This window comes from Camelus bactrianus, chromosome 8 (assembly GCF_048773025.1).
Source record: "Camelus bactrianus isolate YW-2024 breed Bactrian camel chromosome 8, ASM4877302v1, whole genome shotgun sequence".
NCBI classification, from domain to species: domain Eukaryota; kingdom Metazoa; phylum Chordata; class Mammalia; order Artiodactyla; family Camelidae; genus Camelus; species Camelus bactrianus.
Genome location: NC_133546.1, coordinates 28,534,268 through 28,556,719, shown reverse-complemented (window position 1 = coordinate 28,556,719; position 22,452 = coordinate 28,534,268). Strand labels below are relative to the sequence as shown.

The 22,452-nt window shown below is 38.4% G+C and overlaps 1 protein-coding gene across 8 annotated transcripts in view; it reads left to right on the top strand.

Annotated features, from left to right (window-relative positions):
- AKAP7 (A-kinase anchoring protein 7) overlaps positions 1 to 22,117 on the top strand; it is a 106,026-nt gene extending 83,909 nt beyond the window's left edge. For 2 of the 8 annotated variants that reach the window (XM_074368360.1, XM_074368367.1), the window contains one exon: positions 20,992 to 22,117. In XM_074368360.1, coding sequence (XP_074224461.1) covers positions 20,992 to 21,197 — 206 coding nt within the window. In that variant the 3' untranslated portion in view covers positions 21,198 to 22,117. Of the gene's footprint in view, positions 1 to 1,546; positions 1,660 to 4,459; positions 4,558 to 20,105 lie in introns of those variants that run through there. The other 6 variants (XM_074368361.1, XM_074368368.1, XM_074368362.1 and 3 more) reach the window with 5 other exon arrangements.
- Positions 22,118 to 22,452: the final 335 nt, after the last annotated feature.

Below are 22,452 nucleotides of genomic sequence, written 5' to 3'. Positions count from 1 at the left end.
AGAAATGCTGTGACTGAACGTCTGTAATGGCTCTACTGGGAAGACAAGAGCTGAGCTGAGCCTCTGAAGGGCTATGATGTTCACCACATGGTCATGTCACACATTCTGAAGTAGATGTGTTCCTGGAAAGCTGCATATAAACTAAACTTGATGTGATTATTTTTACCCACTGTAATTTTCAAATTCAGAAAATCAGTATTTTCAATGCCTTACATTTCAGTTGGTGCATCCAGAAACCTAAAACCGTCTGTATCTCACTGTTTTAACTACTGTCTGTTCACATGTCTGCTTGAAGACATTTTGCAAGATTAATTAGCTGTAGCTCTTCTCTATACCTAAGAAGGAGCATCATTTAGTTGCAAAAAATGTAAGTGTAAACTGTAGAGAGCAATGCATACATTCCTTATTGGCAGTTATTCCAATTGTATAAAGTGAATAAGTTGCCCATATCATGTTTGCTTACGGAGACATATAGCAAGGAGCTCATGAACAAATAGCCTTGTAGCTGTATGAACTGAAAGAGCCTCATAGTATACCTTTCATTTAAATCAAAACAGTAATAATAGTCGCTAATTTTGTCGACTACTTACTGTAAGGGGAGCATTGTGCTAAGTGCTTTGTATTATTATCTTATTTAATTTTCATAACAGCCCTTCGGTATAGAACTGCTGTTATCCCTGGTTTACAAATAAAGTGACCCTTCGAGGGGTTAAGCAAATTCCACAAGGCTACAGAGCTAGTGAGTAAGGGGGCCTTGGATTCCAGGCTAAGTATTGACTCTGTAGCTTAACAGGAAGCATTATAAGTATTTTCTGGTTGGAAGTCTCGTTTTAGAGATAAAAATATCGTACAGCATATCATAGGAATGTATTTCCAACTGCTGGACATAAAGCAGCATGGCGGTGTAATGGCGAGAGTGTGGTTCGAGTCCCAGCTTTGCCATTCTTTAGCTGTGTAGACTAGGGCGAGGCTCTTGGCTTTTCTGACCCTTGGTGCTTCCTAGGTAAAGCAGTGATAATAATGGTAATCTTTTGATTTAAATGTGTGAAAAAAAAAAGCCAGGCACATAATAGGCAATTCATATTAGGTAGGTTTATTATTATTAAAAGGATTCATAAATATAATTATTACAATGAAAATTATCTCCTACATGTTATGGAAACATAAGTATGCAAAGGCTTGGGACTTGATAGGCAGGACTTAACTAGGTCTTTGAAGAAGCTGGTGGTGAAGAAAATTGGCTCTTCAACCTTTGAGGCTCTTGGGAAGAAACACTAAGCAGTGGTGGGGGGTGGGGGCAGCTCTGGTTTATCCCCAGAGAGGAGCAGTGGACAGCGTTGGGGACAGGACCACCATCATCTCTGATCTCCTTCGAACCGTCTCTCCAGTGCCCTGCTTTCCCCAGGGACATCAAGCTGGCCTCTAGAGGGGCCTGGAGAGGAAGCCCAGCAAGGTAGTGATTGTTCTTTGTCCACCGCGGTACCACGTGTGTGTTTCTAACTGATCCCTGGAATTCCTTTGACTGGAAGCGTTTCTTCCTATTTAGAGATCAAGAGCTTGAGACGCAAACATCCACTGGTAGAAGAAATGAGCTTACATGTGCAAACCATCAGCAATTACTCAATAAGTTCAAATGCTGTTTAATTTCCTACAGTAAGAATTCACATATCCCGAGAACTTTATTGAGCAGAGAGATCACCAAAGAGAACTTGCACAAATCATTTGAGTTTTGTCTGAATGCTTTTTGGAAGCCTCTAGTAAATTGCTAGTCTTAGGTCATTGAGAAAAGGAAAGAATACCCTAAATTACTTTTTTCAGTCATTCTTCCTGAGGCTAAAGCAATACATTTGTGAGTTCACCAAGCCTCAGGGTTTTTTTTTTTTAATATGAAGAGACTGTGTGTAATGAACAAATTGGCTGTGCAGGCGAGGGCTGTGGGGGCTCAGATGAAGAGGGGCGGTGAGGAGTGTCGTGGTCAGGGCTGGGGCTGAGCAGTGACAATGCCTCCAGCACCTCTTTCCTCCCTGTGGATTCACGCTGTCCCCCCAGAGCCTCTCAGAGGGCAGAGCAGGCTGACTCGCCCCGTTTTACAGTTGGAGAAAACGAGTTCCAGGGCTCGGAGCTCAGCACTGACTGTGTGCGAAGTTTCTTTATTCACGTGTATGACCTGCCCAGAGGAATGGCCAGGGATGCATTAGAGAGAGAGATGTTTTGAATACTTTTAAAAAATATGATTTCTTTCAACCTGTGTGTGATATTTAAAGTATTTATGATGCTGTTGATCATACTGTAGTTATGCTTATTTTTTGTCTCTCTCATAAGCTTAAAAACTAGTGCTTTGCATCGAGCCTAAAACGAAATGAACCAAAATCACTGGGTAGTGGCCTGTCTGATGTTTTCCTGTAAAATAGCAGGAATGTTCTCAGACCCAAGCTTACATTTTTAAGCATTTGCATGGTTGTGAAAGTCTGATTTTCTTCAACATTATACTTCATGGGTGGAAACAAGCAGTTCCTTGAAGACAAGCCTTAATAATTTTTGTGTATCTCAGAATCGAGGAGTGTAATTTGATCATAATGGATGCTCTAGAATCAAGTGACGTCACGGTCTGCAGCGTGTCCCGCAGGAGCCCTTGTGGTCCCTCCTGCATCCGTTCCCATCCTCGCCATCCTCCCTCCCTCCCACCTCCCCAGTCACTTTATACTCGACTGATGAGGTCTGTGGTTTCCCAAACAGTCCAGGCTGGTCTTACTTCCCTGACATGTCATTTCACCTGAGAAACCCTCATTTCACAAGATCCACCTCACCCATCACCTCTGATAGGAAACCTTCTTTTGATATTTTTCCCTCAATAGAGATGACTACTCTGTATTGTGCCTCTTTCCTTCAGAGCATTCGTGATCCCTTATCATTAGCACCTGTTTCTTTCTCTACTCGGTTGCAGGTGTCCTGAAGGCAGGGCCCGTGTTGGATTCATTTCTGTATTCACAGCAGCAATGCTTATCACAGATGAAGGTGCTCAGTGAATGTGTGGACAGACAGGGGAGGAAGGGAGCGAGGGATTGTGCTGCAGTAATCAACATCCATTATTTAGTATAAAAATTTCAGCCTGCGAATGAAACCTTCTGAATCTTTCTGTTTTCCCATCAACCAGTCATTAGATGATGCAGTATTTCTCACATGGATATCTTAATCTCCCTCGGGGTGAGGGTGCACTGGAGAGCTGGGGAGTATCTGCCTGGGGTAGGTATCCTGGGTGAACTGATCTTCCTGATTCTGAGTGAGAGCTGTAGCTTCCATCATTTCTACGTGGTATTAGACAGTTTAGGTAGCCTCACATATGTCACTGTTCTTATTTGTAATATGGAAGAATAACACGTTACTTATTTAGTAAGATTTCTTTGAAGGCACTGTGTAAAGTGTGAAGTGTTACCTAAACAAACGGAAGGGTGTCTTCCTGTTAAGGCCGTAAGTACTTGGTACCATGGGGTTTTGCTCCACCTGTGGAACCTTCTGATCTGGGTGTGTCCTTATTGCTGATAAGAGTAAGGTGATACCTACAATTATGATTTATTTCACCAGTTAGAGGGCAGCGTGTCTGCCGCTGATCTAACTTGGTGAATGTTGCCTTCAGAACAGGAAACTGACTTTTATTTCTGCTTGAATCAACTCCTAGCCTGGAATATTGGCCTAGAAAGAAACATATATATTATCATGAGCAGGTGTGTTGCCCAAACAAGTAAAAATTAATTTCAGTTAGTTGTGTTTTTAAGTTTTAGGTAAAACTCTTAAATAGAAGACAGTAAGTTACAAAACGCAGTCATTTTAAGATTCGAAGCACTGCTCCTTTTCTAGCCTTGTTCTTCTGCCAGACAAGAGCATGATTATTGAGGAATTTATGCTTTTGACATGTTTGAAACTCTGTTTATTTCTTCTTAGTCATAAGAATAAATTTCCAATGATAGCCATTCTTCTGTCAATACTTATTTGCACTAGGACTTGTGTTTGGAATGCCTGCTTCTGTTATCACCACTCAAATTGCACCTCGCCATCGGTTTTGCACAAAGTGACATAAAGTGGTCCTGCGCCAACGGTCAGGGTTATTGAGGACTCCTCCTCTTCCTACCCGAACAAATACAGGAATCAAAATTCAGAGAGGGTACAACCAGGGTTTCTATTTAATAGCATTTTATGATATGGAAGAGCAGATAGGAGCCTATGAACAATACAAGGCAAAACATGTGAACAGAACAAACCACAGTGAGCACAGTGCCCCCTGGGAAATAGACTTCAGGAACAGAGTAATGGTAATCACTTGTCAATCAAGCGATGGGTACCAATTTAGTTTGCCGTTTTTGAGGAGAGTGGAGCAAGCGATACACTTCTGATACACTGAGGGGGAGAATGAAAATGATTTGAGTTTATTCGTGATCAGAAACTGCCTCGGTCTGCTTCACAGGAAATTATTTTCCAATTTTGATATTGAACACAAGAGAAAAATGTGATGCAGAAGGAAAAGACCTGAGACTCTGAGGCCTGCAGCTGCAGACAGCACAGGTGAGATGGGTGTCTTAGAACAGAGAGGGGAGCTGAGAAGGTCATCCTCATCACCAGCTCCAGGCTGACTGCAGAGTCACGGGGCACCAGTCCATCCAGCGAGTTCATGTGTTGATCTCAGGAGACCCCTCAGTGGTTCCTCATCGTGGGGAAGAAATTGTTCTCATTAGCATTTTAAAAAAATTGAGGTGTAATTTACATACAGGATAATTCACTCTTTTTTGTGTGTGTACAGTTCTGAGTTTTAATCACCACAATCAAGTTCCACTGTCTTCATATGCTCCCTTAGCTGTATCCAGCTGTTGCAGCTGTAACTCCTGTCCTCATCCTCAGTCCCTGGCAACCACTGGTCTGTTTCCGATGGTTTTGCCTTTCCCAGGATGTCATAAAGATGAAACCATACAGTATGCAGCCTTTTGACTCTGGCTGCTTTCACTTAGCAGAATGCACCTTAGATTCACCTGTCTTGTACTCTCAGTATTCACTCCTTTGTATTCCTCAGTGTGATTGCATTGGGTGGATAGACCATAGCTTATTGATTCATTCACCAGTTGAAAGTATTTTGGTTTTTTGCTAGTTTGGGGCAATTATGAATAAAGCTCCTGCAACCATTCACGTGTAGGTTTTTGTGTGAGCATTTTCTTTCATTTCACTTGTTTTCAATCCTAGGTGGAAATGAGATTACTGGGTTGCATGGTAAGAATTTGGCCGACCTTCATAGGAAAACCTTTTATTAGAAATTGTCAAAATGTTTTTATGTTGCCAAAATGTTTATGCCATTTTAGCATTCCCACCAGCAACAGGAGTTCTGCCTGCTTCACATCCTCGCCAACACTTGATATTGTTAATCTTTTAAGTATTAATTTTAGTGGGTGAGTAGTAGTATCTTGTTGTGACTTTAACTTGCATTTCTCTGATGGCTAATGGGATTGAGTATCTTTTCATATATTTATTGGCCATCCGTATATCATTTGTGAAGTAACTCTTCAATTCTTTTTGGCTGTTTTCAATTTTTTTTCTTACCAAGTTGTGGTTTTTGTATTCTCGTTACACTTTATATGTTTTATGTATATATGTATTATGTATATATGTTTTGCAAATATTTTCGCCCAGTCTGTGGTTTGCTCTTTTTTTCATTAACAGTATCTTAAGAAGAGCAAAAGTTTTACATTTTGATGAAATCCACCTTATCCTTTCTGGAGGATAGATTGTGCTTTTGGTGTGCTATTTAAGAATCTTTGTCTAATCCAAAGTCACTGAGCAGTTTTATATTTTCTTCTGGACACACTGTAATTTTAACTCTTATAATAGGTCTATGATCCATTTTAGGTTCATTTTTATATCTGGTATGTATGAGATGAGGGTCGAGGTTCTTTTTTTTTTTTTTTTTTGCATTGTTCTAAGCACCATTTCTCTCTGGGTTGAACTGTCTTGGTACCTTTGTTGAAAATCAGTTGGCCATACGTTTGTAAGGCTGGATTTTGGATTGTTTCATTGATCTGTATGCCTGTCTTTATGCCAGTACCACACTGACTCCATTTCTGTAGCTTCAAAATGAGTCTTAAATTTAGGTAGTATAAGTTTTCTAACTTTGTTGTTCTTTTAAAAAAATTGTTTCAGCAGTTCTAATTCCTTTACAGTTTCATATACATTTTATAATTAACTTGTTAATTTCTATGAAAAAGATTGGTGGAATTTTGATTGCAAAACTATAGTTTTGCATATATAGAAAAATTAACGGAGAATTGACATCTAAGAAATATTGAGTCTTTCAATCAATGGGTGTAATTTCTTTCTCTGTTTCTTTAGGTTTTATTTAATACCTTTCAAGAAATGTTGTAAGTGTTAGTGTTTAGATATTGTATACATTTTGTTAAATTGTCCCTGTCTCATGTGTTATGCTATTAAAAAATGGTAAAAAAATTCAATTTTTAGTTGCTTATGGCTAGTATGTAGAAATACAGTTGACTTTAAAAATATCCTTTAAAGATATCTTTCTGTGACTGAGTTTTCATTTGACTTCATTGTGGTTTGAGCACATGCACTGGATGAATTCAGTCATTTAAAATTTATTGTGATTTGTTTCATGACTCAGAAAATGATCTCCTTTTGTAAAGGTTTTCTATAAACTAAAAAGAGCGAGTGTTATGCTGTTGTTGGGTGGAGTGTTCTATAATTATCAGGTGGATTTGGTTACTAGTGTTCAAGTCTTCTGTGTTTGTACTGAATTTTTTTTCTCCTCATTCTGTCGACTATAAGGGTGGTCTTGAAATCTCAAACTATAATTGTGGATTTCTGTAATACTTTCAGTTCTTTTGGTTTTTGCTTCGGGCACTTTGAAGCTCTTGCTATTAGGTGCACACATATATAGGATTTTTGTATCCTCTTCATGAATTGAGTCCCTTTTAAACTGTCCCTCTTTATGGCAGGTAATATTCTCTTTTTCTGAAATCTGCCTTGTCTGGTATCAATTCTCTAGCTTGCTTTTGATTGGTGTTAGCATGGCACATCTTTTTCCATCCTTTTACCCTTAACCTCTCTGTGTGTCTATATTTGAAGTGGATTTTTTGTAGACATCATAGTCAATTCATGTTTTTTATCCAAATTAACAACCTCTGACCTTTTATTGGAGTGTTTAGACCATCTTCTGTTTTATATCATTCCAGCGTGGGTGAGTTTAAAGCTCCCACCTTGCTTGTGGTTTTCTGCTCTTTGTTCCTTTTTCTCCTCTTTCACTGCCTTATTTTGTATTAAGAAGTTTTGGGATTTCATCTTGCATTCATTGTTAGTTTATTAGTTAAGCCTCTTTTATTTTTGCTTTGGTGGTTGCTCTAGGGTTTTAGATATACATCCTTACTTTGTGATGGAATGCCTTCAGATAATACTGGGCTCCTGCACATTCAGCATAAGAACCTTAGGATGGTTACTGCCGTTCCCCTCTCAGTGCTCGTGCTGTTGTTGCCATATCCTTTATTTCTACATATTTTATAAACTCTATTTAAAACAGTTATTTGTCTTTTAAGGAGATTAAGATTTAGATTTAAGATTAAGAATGAAAGAAAGTCTTTTATTTTTAATCTGTGTATGTACAGTTTTTAGTTCTTTTCTCATCTTCAAGTAGATCCAAATTTCCATCTGGTCTCATTTTTGCTGCCTGAGTTTTTCCTTTAATGTGTCTTCTAGTGCTGGTTGGCTGATGCTGGATTAACTCAGCCTTTATGTGTCTGAAAAAGATCTTTCTTTCACCCTCATTTTTAAAAGATAATGTGTCCCCATAAAGAGTTCTGTGTTGCCTTTTCTGCTTTTCTTTTAATGTTTTAAAGACGTTGGACTCTTGTCTTTTGGCTTGCATTGTTTCTGATGAGTACGTCTGCGCTCATTCTCATCTCTGTTCCTCTGTGTAACACCTCCTTTTTCCTTTGGCTGCTTTTATGATTTTCTTTTATACTAGTTTTCAGCAGTTTGATCATGATGTTCCTTGGTGTGATTTTCTTCACATTTCTTATGCTTGATATTTTCTGAGCTTCTTAATTTTAGGGTTATGGTTTTTATTGCATTTCAAATGTTTGGGCCATCATCTCTTCATATATATGTATTTGTTTTTTTGGATATATATATTTTCCTCTTTCCTTAACACCCTCCCCTTGATTAAATTGGCCCAGTGGTCAATATTCCTGTTTCTCCATTCTCTTTTTAACGTGTTGCTTTCTTTCCTGTTGCATCTACCATAGTTCAGGTTCTCATTGTCTCTCTTTTTGTCTGTTGCAAAATCCTGTCTCTGTTTTTGCCCCTCTCTAGTCCTTCTCCCATATTCCACATGTCAATCACAGTTTTCTGAAATATGCTATGCTTAACATCCATCAGTAGCTGCCTGTTAGAATGCTCTTGGACTCCATGGCATGGTCTGTAGGGCCCTCCACCCCCACCTGCTCCCTACCTTTGCCCCCTACACACGCCCCTCCCCCCCGCCACACCCATGGCGCTCTGAACTGAACTCTCTATGCCAGGACTATGGAGGCACCTCCAGGTCCGCACGTACATCGTGCATTTTCATTCTTCTGTCACTCATGCCTTTGGCATATCTGGAAACCTTCCTGCGTCCCCTTACCCTGTGCCTGCAAACAGTTATTCACTGAGCGGAAGTATCTCCTCTGTGAATCTTAACCTTGTTGTCCCTTATCACCCCTGCTGGACCTTGAACACCTGCTATTACAGCACTTCACTTACAGCTTTGCAGTCATTGTTTATGGGTCACCTTCCTGAATTGACTCCTATCTGGTCAGAGGCTGTATCTTACTTCTTGTTAAATGCTTAGTAATGACACATTGTTAGCACTTCATAAACTGAGTAAATTAATGATTGGTATTTAGTAGGTATTGAGCCCATTCTTCTTAAGATAAATTGAACTCAGAATCATAGCTCATGTATAAAATGTACCAATAAAATAATTATCATATTTTGAGAGCCCACTATGTTCCAGGCATGACGTTAGGCCCTTTCCATACTTTCTCTCTTATGTTTACAACAGCAGTGCAAGCTCTGTTATCCTCATGAGTGGCGCATTGATGGGAAATTTAAGTTTAGAGATATTGTGAACAAGGCTGGGCAGATAGACAATGGCAAAACTGGATTTCAAACCGATATTTATGCCGCATTTTCCCTCCTTACACACATAGTAGGAGTCCTGTCACGCCACCCCTGATAGTTCTGTATACTCATCCAGTTCCCGGGATGAAATGGCAGCATCACAGCCAAAACTGTAGAGAACAATGTGGATCGTAGTGTGGACTCAGAAAACTGATGTTACCGACAGAAAAAGAGAAGCTTATCTGGGAGGCTATTATGCGATGTCTGGAAAGAGCCATTTGGTAGGCTGTTTGGCCTACAGACATCAGTGCATATGTCTCACCCCATCTTGGATATGACCTTATGAAGAACAGCCTAGAGGATACAAGTCATAGAAATCGTCCCAAGCCGTGTGGTTTGGGGGTTCCTACAGAGAAGTGTGAGGGGGCTGGCTTCAGGCAGTGACTCAGGGAACAGTGGAGGGAGGTGAAGGCTCTGGAGGTGCCAGCTGCACTAACAGAAGACCCGAGGGGTTCAGAACCCTTTGGTATCATGGCAGCTTTGGCCCCGACCACTCAGGCTGACCATGGGACCTTATCTCCTACTAGTCATGCTACTGGTCAGTATAACTGCAGTCCACCCCCGCCCTTCCAATTAAAAATGGTGAGGGTGGGTGTTGGAGTGTAGTGGCCTCCAGAACCCCTGGGGTTGTCCTTTGGTCCATAAGGCAGCATCGTTTTTTAATTTATTCTGGGCTTACTGTATCCAGAATAAAACTTACCAAGGCATGGTTCTTTCCTCTCTGAAACTTATATTCTAGAAAGCATTTAAAATATGGTTTTGGTGTTTTACTTCTGAAAGTATTGTCTGATGTGAGTGCTGGGGTGGGGGAGAGCATAGGTATTTGACAAGAGGAGGGGAGCTTCCTTTACAGGAACTCTTGTTTTCCGCAGTGTTGGCAGACAAAGATCCAAGGATAGTGTCAGCTTCAGTGTGCACTTGGGGGCAATTCTTGATCTGTCCCTCATCTCAAGACAAGTTGCAGGTGGTGTGCAGGGAAGCTGAGTGAGCCACCCCAGCTTTTTGAAGAGCCTATAGATCTATATTTAGTGTTTCTTTGAATCTAGGTAGTTGACAGAAAAGGTAAGCTCAGTTAAAAAAAAGTTCTGTTTCTAAAGAGGACGCATTATGCTGCTGCAATGAGAAGGGCAAAATTGTGCACATGATGGGCAGGGGCTTAGGAAGCCTTCATTCAGGTACCAAATGAAATTTTGATAGTTGGGATGTCAGCATGTGAGAATTTTCTTAAAATTGAGACTTTTTAAAGCAGTTTCAGGTTCACAGCAAAACTGAGAGGAAGGTACAGGGATTTCCCATATACCCTTTGCCCCTACATGTGCGTAAGGTCCTCCATTATCAATATCCCCCACCAGAGCAGATGCTTGTTAACAACTGATGAATGTACACCAATGCATCATAATCACCCAAAGTCCACCCATATGTTAGCGTTCACTCTTGGTGGTATACACTCTGTGCACTGGGACACGTGTGTAATGACATGTATCCATCATCATGGTGTCATACAGAGTATTTTCACTGCCCTAGAATACACCATGCTCTGATTATTCACCCCCTTTCTTCACTCCCCCAAACCCGTGACAACCACTGATGTTTTTATTGTCTCCATACTTTTGCCTTTTCCATATTTGATACAGTAGGAATTGTACAGTATGTAGCCTTTTCAGATTGTCTTCTTTCACTGAGTATTAGGCATCAAAGGTTCTTTCATGTCTTTTCATGCTTTGGTAACTCATTTCATTTTAGCACTGAATAATATTCTGTTATCTGGATGTACCACAATTTATCTGTTCACCTGTTGAAGAATGTCTGGGTTGCTTCCAAGTTTTGGCAGTTATGAGTAAAGGCACTATAACATCCCTGTGCAGGTTTTCGTGGAGACATATGTTTTCAGCTCTTTTGGGTAAATACCAAGGGTTTGCTTGAATTGCTGGATCATTTGATAAGAATGTGTTTAGTTGTGTAAAACTGCCAGACTCTCTTCCAAAGTGGCTGTACTATTTTGCCTTTCCATCAGCAATGAATGAAAGTTCCTGTTGATCCACATCCTTGTCAGCATTTAGTGTTATCAGTGCTCCAGTGTCTGCCATTCTTTTTTTTTTTTTAATTAAAGCATAGTCAGTTACAATGCATCAATTTCTGGTGTACAGCACAGTGTCCCAGTCATGCATATACATGCATATGTTCATTTTCACATTCTTTTTCATTAAAGGTTATTACAAGATATTGAATATAGTTCCCTGTGCTATATAGAACAAATTTGTTTTTTTGTCTATTTTTATATAGTGGGTAACCTTTGCAAATCTCAAAACTCCCAAATTTATCCTTTCCCACCTCCTTTCCCCTGGTAACCATAAAATTGTTTGCTATTGTCTGCAAGTCTGTTTCTGTTTTGTAGATGAGTTCATTAGTGTCCTCTTTTTTCTGTTTTAGATTTCATATATGAGTGATATCATGTGGTATTTTTCTTTCTCTTTCTGGCTTACCTCACTTAGAATGACAATATCCAAGTCCATCCCTGTTGCTGCAAATGGCATTATTTTATTCTTTTTTATTGCAGAGTAGTATTCCATTGTATAAATATACCACAACTTCTTTATTCAGTCATCTGTTGATAGACATTTAGGTTGCTTCCATGTCTAGGCTATTGTATATAGTGCTGCTATGAACATTGGGGTGCATGTATCTTTTTGAATTAGAGTTCCCTCCAAATATATGCCCAGAAGTGGGATTGCTGGATCATAAGTCTATTTTTAGTTTTTTGAGGAATCTCCATCCTGTTTTCCATAATGACTGCACCAAACTGCATTCCCACCAGCAGTGTAGGAGGGTTCCCTTTTCTCCACACCCTCCTCAGCATTTATTGTTTGTGGAGTTTTTAGTGATGTCCATTTTGACTGTTGTGAGGTGATACCTCGTTGTAGTTTTGATTTGCATTTCTCTAATAATTAGCAATATTGATCATTTTTTCATGTGCCTATTGGCCATTTGTATGTCTTCATTGGAGAATTGCTTGTTTAGTTTTTCTGCCGGTTTTTGGATTGGGTTTTTTGTTTTTTTGTTATTAAGTTGTATGAGCTGTTATATATTCTGGAAATTAAACCTTTGTCAGTTGCATCATTTGCAAGGATTTTCTCCCATTCTGTAGGTCGTTGTTTTGTTTTACTTATGGTTTCCTTTGCTGTGCAAAAGCTTATAAGTTTAATTAGGTCCCATTTGTCTATTTTTAGTTTTATTTCTATTGCCTGGGTAGACTGCCCTAGGAGAACATTACTAAGATTTATGTCAGAGAATGTTTTGCCTGTGTTTTCTTTTAGGAGGTTTATAGTGTCTTGTCTTATATTTAAGTCTTTAAGCCATTTTGAGTTTATTTTTGTGTATGGTGTAAGGGAGTGTTCTAACTTCACTGATTTACATGCAGCTGTCCAATTTCCCCAACACCACTTGCCAAAGAGACTGTCTTTTCTCCATTGTATGTTCTTGCCTCCTCTGTTGAAGATGAATTGAACACAGGTCTGTGGGTTTATTTCTGGGCTCTCTATTCTGTTCCATTGATCCATATGTCTGTTTTTATGCCAGTACCACACTGTTTTGATTACTGTAGCTCTGTATGACACCATAAGGGGGGATTTCTTAAAAAAAAGAAAAACAGTGTCAAAGACAAAGGTTAATCTGTCATTTTAAATAGGTATGATGTTAAGTAACCTAGGTAGACCAAAAAAGAATATTTCTGTCAAGAGGTTGCTGCATATATTGGAGTATTTCTTCTGTGTACTTTTGTTGGAATATCAAACGATAGATCATGTACCTTGCAGTGACACATTGAACTGCCATCGTTAACAAGGCTTCAGATAAAATGAATGCAGTCATTTATCTTAAAGGTCACTGTGGGAGACAGATGCCTTTATTTAAGTAATGGGCAGAAGAAAAATACAGCATAACTTTAATCCTAAAGTGGCTCTTTTAATTAAGTTGAATTAAGTCGACTTATAAAAGTGGGAACACAAATAAGGTGTCCCTGGAACGAAGATACACATTTCTTGAACCGCTGCGTTCTTGCGGAGCTCTGCAGTGGGCCTTCTGATAGGCTCTTCCCTGGGCTGACGTTGATAGTCTGAGGATGCTGTGGGGAAATCAGAGGGGAGGCAAGAATCCAGGACAGGTCTGAAAGATTCATTTATACATTTTTTTATTTTTTGTTGATTGGTTTAATTAGTTTGTTATTGTAGATAGTTACTATTTGTCCCATAGACTGGATATTTTGGCCTACTGACCACGTTTATCCAGCAAAATGGTTGGAGATTTTCACATTGATATTTAGATTATTCTGGAATTCTCTGTTCTCATTGTAAATGTAATATTAAACTTAAAATTCTGGCCATGTTGTGCTATTACTTACAGGAAAATAGGAACATTTAGAAAGTGTTGCTCCTGCCTGCAAGGACTTTAATCAGCAATTCACTTGACTGACACGTGTTTATTGAGCCCTTACTGCATTCAATAAACCGTGCCATGTAGTAGCAGAGGGGGAGATAACTGAGACAGCTAGGACGTGGTTTCTGTACTCAAGATGTGTCTTTAGCGAAGTAGATACTGAATCAGTAGTAGCTGAATAAATCCATTGAAAAGTGATGCTCCTGATTTGTAAAGAAATTTAAGAGAGAAAACCAGTGGACTTTGTTTTTTTCTCTGTGGTATTATCACCATAGGCGAAAATAGCCAAGTACATAGTGAGTCCTCACTTACTGAATGAATGGCCAAGTGACCATGTACTATACATGGAGTCAGTCTTATTGTCATCTGTTGGAAGCTCATCACTTCTAGCTGAGTCAGTCAGGGAAGGCTTCATGGAGCAGGTGGGACTTTAATTGTTGAGGAAGAGGAAGGTCTGCCTAGAAATAGGGAATGGTGTAGAGGTTCCTGAGGAGATGTTGGAAGTTGGCAGTGGAAGTGTGGCAATTGTGAGTGATCACCAAAGGTAAACTTTGGAAAGCCTTATAAGACAAGTTAAAATTTTCCTGTAGAGACAATGGAGAGTAAAAGGGATATTTAGAGATACTAATCTAAAGATATTACACTAGATGCACTGAAGAAGGGAGAAGTTGTGAAAGGCACATTGATAAGGCTTGGTGATAAAGTGGGTTGACCAGGGAAAGGAAGGAGTGAAAGATGGTGACCATCTTGTTTTGAGCTTGGTTGACTTGGATAATAGTAAAAACATAAACAGAAATGGGAAAGTCAGAAGGGAAAATTAACTTTTTGTGGGAAGATTTTTGTGTCTTAAATGTCTTAATAGTTTGAAGTAACACGGGCACTTCATTTCAGAGAGAAATCACTGACGCACAGATTTTTTTGACCTGAAGGACATCTTGGAGATGGAGTTATGATTAGACTTAAATCCAATCCTATTATCTTACTGATGATGTATCAGTAATGTGATGAGTGATGTTATCTTAAAGCTGACTGGGGGCAGGAAGAGTCTCAGGAGTGCAATCCTTGGCTGAGATGCAGAACACAAGTAGGGTAGTGGATATTGAATCATTTACAGTGTTTTAAAGGGTCCTTAAGAAGTATTCCTTCACTTGAAGTTTGATTTTCCCCTTTTAAATTTAAAGAGCCACTATAAAATAGTTCCAGGTAACACATCCCAAGGTGTCATCTGTACCATGTAAACACTGCATTGTAAGATTAAGATAGCTAACCCTAATCTTCTAAATATTAGGCAATATACTCATTCTTTCTTACCAATAAAAATAGTCTTAAACGGCCCCCAAATGTGGTATTAGTAATGAGTTTCTTCATCTTTCTTTTAATAATATCTGGACATAAATTTATGTTCAGTAAGTTCTATATAGATATTACTGAGTTGAATCTTACTCAATTCTAAGCATATTTTACATGGCAGATATCCTGTCTAGGACTTTTGGTCACGGATCTGGGGTGTCATGTTGCCACATTTGAGATGAAAGTGGTTGCTAAGTCCTTCCACTGGGAGCGGGTCTGGATGGGCCTTTACCCCATCTCTCTTCAGCAAGGATATTGCTAGGAACGATGGTTATAAGCGGAATTGGTCCCTGATGTGTGTTAAGTAGACGTGATGGGGTTCAGAAGGAGGGTTGGGAGCCAGTTCTTACCCTTGACACATATGCTTTTATATTCCAATCCCTGTTACATGTGAGGAAAGAAAACAATGTCCATCTTCCTGCTCACACCCTTTGTATCTGCCTGACCCAGATCTGAGGTTGTTAAGTGCAGCATTGGGCTGTTGTCTTCTAGAGGTCAAGGGTGATATTCCAAAACTGAGCTGACCTTTAATGTGTAAGCATTCTAATTCTTTTTTATTGAGGTGTAATTGCCATATAATATTATATAAGTTTAAGGTGTACAATGTGATAATTTGATATATATATATAGTGAACTGTTTGCCTCAATAAGGTTCGCTAACACATCTTTCACCTCACATGATTATACTTCTGTTCTTCTGGTGAGAACATTAAAGCTCTATTCTCATAGCAACTTTCAAGTGTATGATACAGTATTGTTAACTACAGTCACCATACTGTACATTAGGATGTATTCATCTTATATCTGAAAGTTTGCACCCTTTGACCAACATATATTCCCACCCCCCTGCCCATCAGTTCCTGCCAGCCACCATTCTGCTCTGTTTCTATGAGTTCAGTGTTTTTAGATTTCGTGTAAGTGATATCATACAGTATTTGTCTTTCCTTGACTTTTTTCACTTAGCATAATGCTCTCAAGGTCCATCCATATCACAAATGGCAGGATTTCTTGCTTTTTAATGGCTGTATAATTCATTATATATACATACACACAAACACACACACACACACATACACCCCCCGCCCCCATTTTCTCTATCCATTCAACCATTGATGTGACATTTACTTTGTTTCCATGTCTTGGCTATTGTGAAATATGCTGCAATGAATATGGGAGCACAGATACCTCTTTGAGATAGGAATTTCATCTTCTTCAGATATATATGCTGAAGTAGGACTGATGGATGATATGGTAATTCAATTTTTAATTTTTTGAGGAACCAATTTACATTCCCACCAACAGTGCACAAGTGTTACCATTTCTCCACATCCTCACCAGCATTTGTTATTTGTTGTTTTTTTTTTTCATAATAGCCATTCAGCGTGTGGTAGCCATGTGTGAAATGATACCTCATTATGGTTCGATTGCATTTCCCTGATGATTAGTGATTTGAACACCTTTTCATGTATTTGTTGGCCAGTTGTATATCTTCTTTGTAAAAATGTCTATTCAAGTTCTTTGCCCATTTTTTAAATAGGGTTGTTTGTGTTTTTGCTGTTGGGTTGTCTGAGTTCCTTATATATTTTGAATATGAACCCTTTATCAGATGTATGATTTGCAAGTATTTTCTCCTATTCTGTAGATTGCCTTTTTATTTTGTCGATGGCTTCTTTGGCTGTGCAGAAGCTTTGTAGTTTGATGTAGGTCCACTTGTTGCTTTTTGCTTCTGTTGCTTGTTCCTTTTGTGTCACGTCCAAAAAAACATTGCCAAGACCAATGTCAAGGAGCTTTTTGTGTTTTCTTATGGGAATGTTATGGTTTCAGGCCTTTCATTTAAGTCCTTAATTCATTTTGAGTTAAATGTTTGTGAGTTGTGTAAGATAGGGGTCCAGTGGGTCCAGTCATTCTTTTGCATGTGGATATCCACTTGTTAAAGAGACTATGCATTTCTCACTATGTAGTATTGGATCCATTGTCAAATATTATTTGACCTGTATATGTGTGAGTTTATGTCTGGGCCCTGGATTCTGCTCCATATGTCTGTTCTTATGCCAGTACCATACGTTTTGTAATCAGGAAGTGTGAAGCTTCTAGCTTTGTTCTTTCTCATGGTTACTTTGGCTGTTTGGGGTCTTTTGCGATTCCATATGAATTTTGAGTTTGTTTTCTCTATTTCTGTGAATAAATGTCATTGTAATTTTTGTAGGGATTACATTGAATTTATAGGTAACTTGAGGGTACTTTGGACATTTTAATGATATTAACTCTTCCAATCCATGAACATGGGGTATTTTTCCATTTATTTTTGTCTTCTTCAATTTCTTTCATCAGTGTCTCACATAGTTTTCAATGTATAGGGTATTTCTTGGTTAAATTTATTCCCAAGTATTTCATTGTTTCTGATTCTATTTTAAATGGGGTTTAAAAAAAATTCTTTCTCAAATAGTTCACTGTTACTGAATAGAAATGCAACTGGTTTTTGTATGTTGATTTTGTATCTTAAAACTTTACTAACTTTATTAGATCTAAAAGTTTTTTGGGGTGGAGTCTTTAGGCTTTTTTATACATAGAATCGTGTTATGTCTTCCTTTCCGATTTGGATGCCTTTTTTTCTTTTTCTTGCCTGATGGCTCTTGCTAGGACTTCAATTACTATGTGGAAAAGAGTGGTGAGGGTGAGCACCCTTGCTTTGTTTCAGATTTTAGAGGGAAAACTTTCAAACTTTTACCATTGTGTTGGCTGTGGGTTTGTCCTATATGGCCTTTGTTATGTTGAGCTATGTTCCTTCCACACCCACCTTGTTGAGAGTTTTTATTATGAAAGGATGTTGAATTTGTCATATTTTTTTGCATCTATTGAGATGATCATGTAATTTTTATCCTTCATTTTGTTAAGGTGGTGTATCACATTGATTTATTTACATACATCGAACCATCTTTGCATCCCAGGGATAAATATCCTTTGATTGTGGTGTATGATCTTTTTAATGTGCTGTTGAATTTAGTTTGCTGGTATTTTGTTGAGATTTTTTGCATCTGAAAAATTGGCTTGATGAGTTTGACAGCATTAGATCCTATTCAGTTTTTGGTTTTTTGTTTTTTTTTGCAGGGCTGGGGGCAGAGTTTGAGAAGAATTAGTGTTAATTCTTCTTTAAATGTTTGGTAATACTTACCCATAAAGCCATCCTGTCCTGGGCTTTTTTTGTTGTTATTGGAGGTTTTGGATTACTGATTCAATTCTGAACTTGTTTAGATTGTCTGTTTCTTCATGATTCAGACCTGGAAGTTTATATGTTTCTAGGAATTTATCTATTTCTTCTAGGTTGTTTGATTTGTTGGCATAGCTATTCATTGTAGTCTCCTATCCTTTTTATTTCTGTGGTATCAGTTGTAATGTCTCTTCTTTCATTTATAATTTTGTTTATCTGAGTTGTCTCTTTTTATCTTGGTAAGTCTAGCCAAAGGTCTGTTGCTTTTGTTTTATCTTTTCAAAAAAGGAACCTTTGTTTCATTGATCTTTTCTACTGTTTCTCTATTCTCTATTTCATTTATTTCTGCCCAGATTTTATGTTCTTCCTTTTGCTAACTTTGGGCTTAGCTTGTTATTTTTCTTGTTTCTTGAGAAATAAAGTTAGAGCGTTCACTTGAGACCATGCTTTTTTTTTAAAGTAAGCATTTATTGCTATAAAGTGCTCTTTTAGCACTGCCTCTGCTGAATCATAGTTTTGGTATTATTGTGTTTCCATTTTTGTTTGTTTCAAGATTTTTTTTTTAAATTCCCTTTTGATTTGATCTTTGACTTGTTGTTTGTTCATGTGTGTTTGTTTAATTTCTACATATTTGTGAGTTTTCCAGTTTTCTTCCCTCTTGTTGGTGATGTCTAGTTTCATGCCATTGTGGTCAAAAAAGATATTTGGTAAGATGTCAGTTTTTAAAAATTTGCTGAGACTTGTTTTGTGACCTAACATATAATCTATCTGGAGAATATTTCATGTGTGCTTGAGAAGAGTGTGTATTCTAGTGCTGCTGGATAAAATATTCTATCTATGTCTCTTAAGTCCATTTGGCCTCAAGTATAGTTCAAGTCCAATGTTTTCTTTTTGATGTTCTGTCTGGATATCAATCCATTGTTGAAAGTAGAATATTAATGTCCCTTCCTATTACTGTATTGCTGTCTATGACTCCCTTGAGATCTGTTAGCATTTACTTAATGTTTTAGGTGCTCAGATGCCCTTGCTTCCTGTCATCTGCCTTCCTGGGTCCACATCTGGATGGAAAGAGATGAAGGACTGAATGGCCATGAGAGATGAGCTCCCTAGATCTTTTCCTCAGTTAAGAGAGACAAGGAAGAGAGTAAATGGGAAGTGTGCAGCATTCTAATAGTGAGAACCAGCCCCTTTACAATAAAATGAAAAGATAATTAAACCTTGATCACTAACTGGGAAGCAAAATGGCCATAACATACTAACATCTAGGAACTTACTATCATAATTTTAACTCTTCTTTGAAGAGTTTCCTACTTCTTAAATTGCAGTGATAGCACTGAGATTAAAAAGAATATTTGTTTCACAAGCTTATTTTAAACCAGTTCCTGGCAGTAGTAAGTGCTTTTGTCTTCATGGGAGTGCTGAGAATTTAATAATGATGAGTCAGGCCAAACATTTTAAAGTGAGTGGTCCTACGTAGTCAGTTGATTGGGAAATCTCAATTACCTGGCATTTGGTAGTGGAGAAGGAGAAACAGACACAGGTCTAGTTGGTGATTTCACATGTCTGAGGATCCAGGTGGTAGGCACATGCACTTTAATAGTAACAATTAGCTTCAGATGAGAGAAAAACAAAAATTTCATGTAGAAATGGGAAACTTTCAGCACTGCTGGGTAGAGTATTTTCAGACTGGGGCTAATGAACTGCTTTTCAGCCTGTCTTCAGGAACAGGCAGTCTCCTGCTTCTGCAAATGCCAAATGAGAAGCCAAGCCAATGTGCTTGGATTTGTAGACCAAGTTTACCAGATTGAAGGACACTTGCTCTTTCTAACTAACCGAAGCAGCTGGCCCTTGCATGCTGAGTTTCTATGGCAATGTGATCTCAGTGACCTCTCTTCTCTATTGTGGAATGTAGGTGATAAGAATGGAGGTGAGCCCGATGATGCTGAACTGGTAAGGCTCAGTAAGAGGCTGGTGGAGAATGCGGTGCTCAAGGCTGTCCAGCAGTATCTGGAAGAAACACAGAACAAAAACAAGCCAGGGGATGGGAGCTCTGTGAAAACTGAAGAGGCTGATAGGAATGGCACTGACAGTGACAACAACAGGAAATGAGACCCGAATGCAGGCAGGCCCCCGCTGCTCCGTGCGAAGCATCCCCGCTCCCCTCTGCCGAGTCAATGGACTAATTTGCGTTGTGCTGTTTAAGTGTCTCTTGTCCAGTCTGTGGAGATTGCCTAATACTTTCGTGATCAATGTGTTTGCATTTCTGAAACACAGCAGAAGAGAAATGAAGTGTTGGGACTATCGGAGGAAATTAATTTATGAAGGAAGAATGGCCCAAGTTTCACTTGCCCTTGGCTGTGGCCAAGGGAAAGGGGACTTTGGGTTATGCCTCGTGGACTCAAATTAAAGACCGTGGAAGGGGCCTTGCCGTAATGAAATACTGCCATTTATATTACTTAGCAGGGCATTTGACTACTTTATCTGAGGCCAGAACACACACACAGCTAACAAGTGCTACATTTAAAATGATCACTGTTGAAATTATTATCCATTCAGTTAGTCTATAATGTTTCATGTCTGTCCTGCGTGTTCTGATGCTATGCAGTGATCTTTATTTACCATACCTTTGTTTCATGTAAATGATATATTTTTGGTGAAATGCAACCTTTTCTATAAAATATGGGCAACATTTTAAAGGTTTCTTTTTAATTCTCTTTTGATAAGTCAGTGTGCCAAAATTTAATGATTTTCATTGGCATTTGTATGTAAAATGTATTATATAATTTTTTTTCCCATAGGCAAGAAACCTATTGGAATCCAGGACTTAATAAATGAAGCTTTGCATCGAGAAAGGATGGCTCTGCAGTCCAAAGTGAAACAGATAAAGGAACTTTTATTAAAGCCTGAGACTCAGGCCAAAATTAGGAGGGAGCTTTTTGAAGGAAGATCCATTAACAACAGTAATCAAGGAAGTGATGTTGATTTCAGCACAACTTTGACATAAGCTCTACATGGCTATCGTGGTACTAGAGTTTATGAAATCTTTTCAGCTCATTAAATAGTTCTTTGGTAAATACCAAAGAAGTGTTCTGATAGTGTCTGCACAAGAGCAAACCAAATTTGGTAAGGAATTAACAATTTCTTGCCAAAGAAAACTGATTCCGCCCTGTTATTTTTAAGCTAAACTTGTGTTTTCGAATGTTTATTTCTGTAATATCGAGATTCATTTTATAGAAAGGACTTCTTAATTAGCTGTTGTGAGATGTTCCTTGGGTCTCCACAGATTAAAATATAAAGACAAAAATCTACAGTATTTTAAGGGTCACTTGTGTCCTGTTGACATAATTTTTGTGGTTGAATCAAAAGCAGCACTGTTAATGTGTGTCTGCGGTATCTGTATCTAGCATTACTTTTAATGAGACTTTGAATGTTTATTGATCACTAGTACTTGAATGAACATTTATAAATGTAATTATTGCTGTCACTGGTTAAGAATGTTTTATAATGTCCATATGTATTATTTTTCAATGATCAAAATGTAGTTTTCTCTTTTCATTTCTTAATGAATGTTTGGGATTTTTATTTTCTACTTTTCTGAAGATAAGCTCCAGGTCTTACTGTATCCCTTATAATCTGAATTTGTTTGCACTGGTTTATTTTTAAAGCAAATTCTTGAAGAATCCCCCCCATATGATAATTGCCGGTAACAGCTTTTTCTATCATCATTATCAAAATTGCTGCTACCAAGAGATCATGATGGAGGGGGAAATTATTAGAGATTAAATATGTAATCATTTCAAAGATAAAATCCAGTTTACTCATGGATTTTAGCTATTTTTTCACTGGGTAAATTATACTACATTTATTTATAAGTGATTTTATGCATTTTCATGCCTCTTAATAAATGTATTGTTTTCCCTTGTCGCCTTTCTTCATTTTTTCCATCACTCTTAGAAATTGTTGGATCTGTGCGGATATAATGAAGTCGTCGTAAACAGGGGCTTGGATAGTTTTGGTCTTTCCTCACTTTTATTTTCTTGTCCTTCACGCTAAGATAGCACAGTTGTCAGGGCGGCATCTTTAATCTGAGACTTTTTAAGTCATTTCAAATCAGTGAGCTTCCCAAAGAATTAACAGCAGAACATTAAAGGCAAAGAAAATCGAAGTAGCATCTCATGAAGTCACAGTGTATCACTGAGGTGATGTCAGTAGCAGAGATGGAAAGAGCGGGTCCGTCCAGTTGCAGAGACCTGGGAGCT